Source organism: Oncorhynchus kisutch, unplaced genomic scaffold (genome assembly GCF_002021735.2).
Source record: "Oncorhynchus kisutch isolate 150728-3 unplaced genomic scaffold, Okis_V2 Okis01b-Okis20b_hom, whole genome shotgun sequence".
NCBI classification, from domain to species: Eukaryota; Metazoa; Chordata; class Actinopteri; order Salmoniformes; family Salmonidae; genus Oncorhynchus; species Oncorhynchus kisutch.
In genome coordinates this window covers 12,758,193-12,760,692 of record NW_022261978.1, presented here as the reverse complement: position 1 = coordinate 12,760,692, position 2,500 = coordinate 12,758,193, and the positions used below count along the sequence as shown (strand labels likewise).

The window sequence follows — 2,500 nt, the reverse complement described above, 5'->3', positions numbered from 1 at the left end:
GGCTCACTGACTGGTTGGCTCGCTGGCTCGCTGGCTCACTGGCTGGCTGGCTGGCTCGTTGGTTGGCTGGCTGGCTGGCTCGTTGGTTGGCTGGCTGGCTGGCTGACTGGCTCGCTGGCTGGCTGGCTCGCTGGCTCACTGACTGGCTGACTGAACTGACTGACGTTTTGGCTGACTGACTGGCTGGCTGGCTCACTGACTGGCTGGCTGGCTCACTGACTGGCTGACTGACTGGCTCGCTGGCTGGCTGGCTCACTGACTGGCTCGCTGGCTGACTGGCCGGCTGGCTGATTGGTTGGCTGGCTGGCTGGCCGACTGACTGGCCGGCTGGCTGGCTGACTGGCTCGCTGACTGGCTCGCTGACTGGCTCGTTGACTGGCTAGCTGACTGGCTAGCTGACTGGCTGGCTGACTGACTGGCTCGCTGACTGGCTGGCTGACTGGCCGACTGGTTGGTTGGCCGGCTGGCTGACTGACTGGCTGACTGGCCGGCTGGTTGGTTGGCTGGCTGGCTGACTGGCTCGCTGGCTGGCTGGCTGGCTCACTGGCTCACTGACTGGCTGACTGAACTGACTGACTGGTTGGCTGGCTGGCTGGCTGGCTGGCTCACTGACTGACTGGCTCGCTGGCTCACTGACTGGCTGACTGACTGGCTCGCTGGCTGGCTGGATCACTGACTGGCTGGCTGGCTCGCTGACTGGCTGGCTCACTGACTAGCTGACTGGCCGGCTGGTTGGTTGGCTGGCTGGCTGACTGGCCGGCTGACTGGCTCGCTGACTGGCTGACTGACTGGCTAGCTGGCTGGCTGGCTGGCCGGCTGGTTGGTTGGCTGACTGGCTGGCTGACTGGCCGGCTGGTTGGCTGACTGGCTCGCTGACTGGCTGGCTGGCTGGCTGGCTGGCTGGCTGGCTGGCTCGCTGGCTGGCTGACTGGCTGGCTGACTGACTGGCTCGCTGGCTCACTGACTGGCTGACTGGCTGGCTGGCTGACTGGCTCGCTGGCTGGCTGGCTGGCTGGCTCGCTGGCTGGCTGACTGAACTGACTGACTGACTGACTGACTGGCTGGCTGGCTGGCTCACTGACTGGCTGGCTGGCTCGCTGGCTGGCTGGCTCACTGACTGGCTGGCTGGCTCGCTGACTGGCTGGCTCACTGACTGGCTGACTGACCGGCTGGTTGGTTGGCTGACTAGCTGACTGGCTGGCTGGCTGGCTGACTGGCTGGCTGACTGACTGCCTGGCTGACTGGGGGGGTTGTTTCTATTTTGTGACGTAGTGCTGAATTGGGTTGAATTTTATTTAGCTTTTTTACATTCCATTGATATTCAACTGTTTCCAGTTAAACTTCCTGTAGTAACAGGATGACGTCATACTGTCTCTGTGTGTAGGGTGAACGTGGCGCGCAACGACCTGCCGTGGGAGTTCATGGTGGATCACTTCCCCTCTGTCCTCCTCTTCCCCAGACACAGGTAAGACAGAACACATACCTGTCCTCCTCTTCCCCAGACACAGGTAAGACAGAACACATACCTGTCCTCCTCTTCCCAGACACAGGTAAGACAGAACACATACCTGTCCTCCTCTTCCCCAGACACAGGTAAGACAGAACACATACCTGTCTTCCTCAGACACAGGTAAGACAGAACACACACCTGTCCTCTTCCTCAGACACAGGTAAGACAGAACACATACAGTGCCTTGCGAAAGTATTCGGCCCCCTTGAACTTTGCGACCTTTTGCCACATTTCAGGCTTCAAACATAAAGATATAAAACTGTATTTTTTTGTGAAGAATCAACAACAAGTGGGACACAATCATGAAGTGGAACGACATTTATTGGATATTTCAAACATTTTTAACAAATAAAAAACTGAAAAATTGGGCGTGCAAAATTATTCAGCCCCCTTAAGTTAATACTTTGTAGCGCCACCTTTTGCTGCGATTACAGCTGTAAGTCGCTTGGGGTATGTCTCTATCAGTTTTGCACATCGAGAGACTGACATTTTTTTCCCATTCCTCCTTGCAAACAGTTCGAGCTCAGTGAGGGTTGGATGGAGAGCATTTGTGAACAGCAGTTTTCAGTTCTTTCCACAGACTCTCGATTGGATTCAGGTCTGGACTTTGACTTGGCCATTCTAACACCTGGATATGTTATTTTTGAACCATTCAATTGTAGATTTTGCTTTATGTTTTGGATCATTGTCTTGTTGGAAGACAAATCTCCGTCCCAGTCTCAGGTCTTTTGCAGACTCCATCAGGTTTTCTTCCAGAATGGTCCTGTATTTGGCTCCATCCATCTTCCCATCAATTTGAACCATTTTCCCTGTCCCTGCTGAAGAAAAGCAGGCCCCAAACCATGATGCTGCCACCACCATGTTTGACAGTGGGGATGATGTGTTCAGGGTGATGAGCTGTGTTGCTTTTACGCCAAACATAACGTTTTGCATTGTTGCCAAAAAGTGCAATTTTGGTTTCATCTGACCAGAGCACCTTCTTCCACATGT

General features: G+C 54.6%; 1 protein-coding gene across 1 annotated transcript in view; it reads left to right on the top strand.

Annotated features, from left to right (window-relative positions):
- The window catches only part of LOC109877631 (thioredoxin domain-containing protein 11), a 26,623-nt gene extending 25,122 nt beyond the window's left edge, over positions 1-1,501 (top strand). Inside the window, exon 11 of the mRNA XM_031811196.1 lies at positions 1,385-1,501. Within this exon, the coding sequence (XP_031667056.1) occupies positions 1,385-1,469 (85 nt within the window). The 3' untranslated portion in view covers positions 1,470-1,501. The remainder of the gene's footprint in view (positions 1-1,384) is intronic.
- The last annotated feature ends 999 nt before the right edge of the window (positions 1,502-2,500 follow it).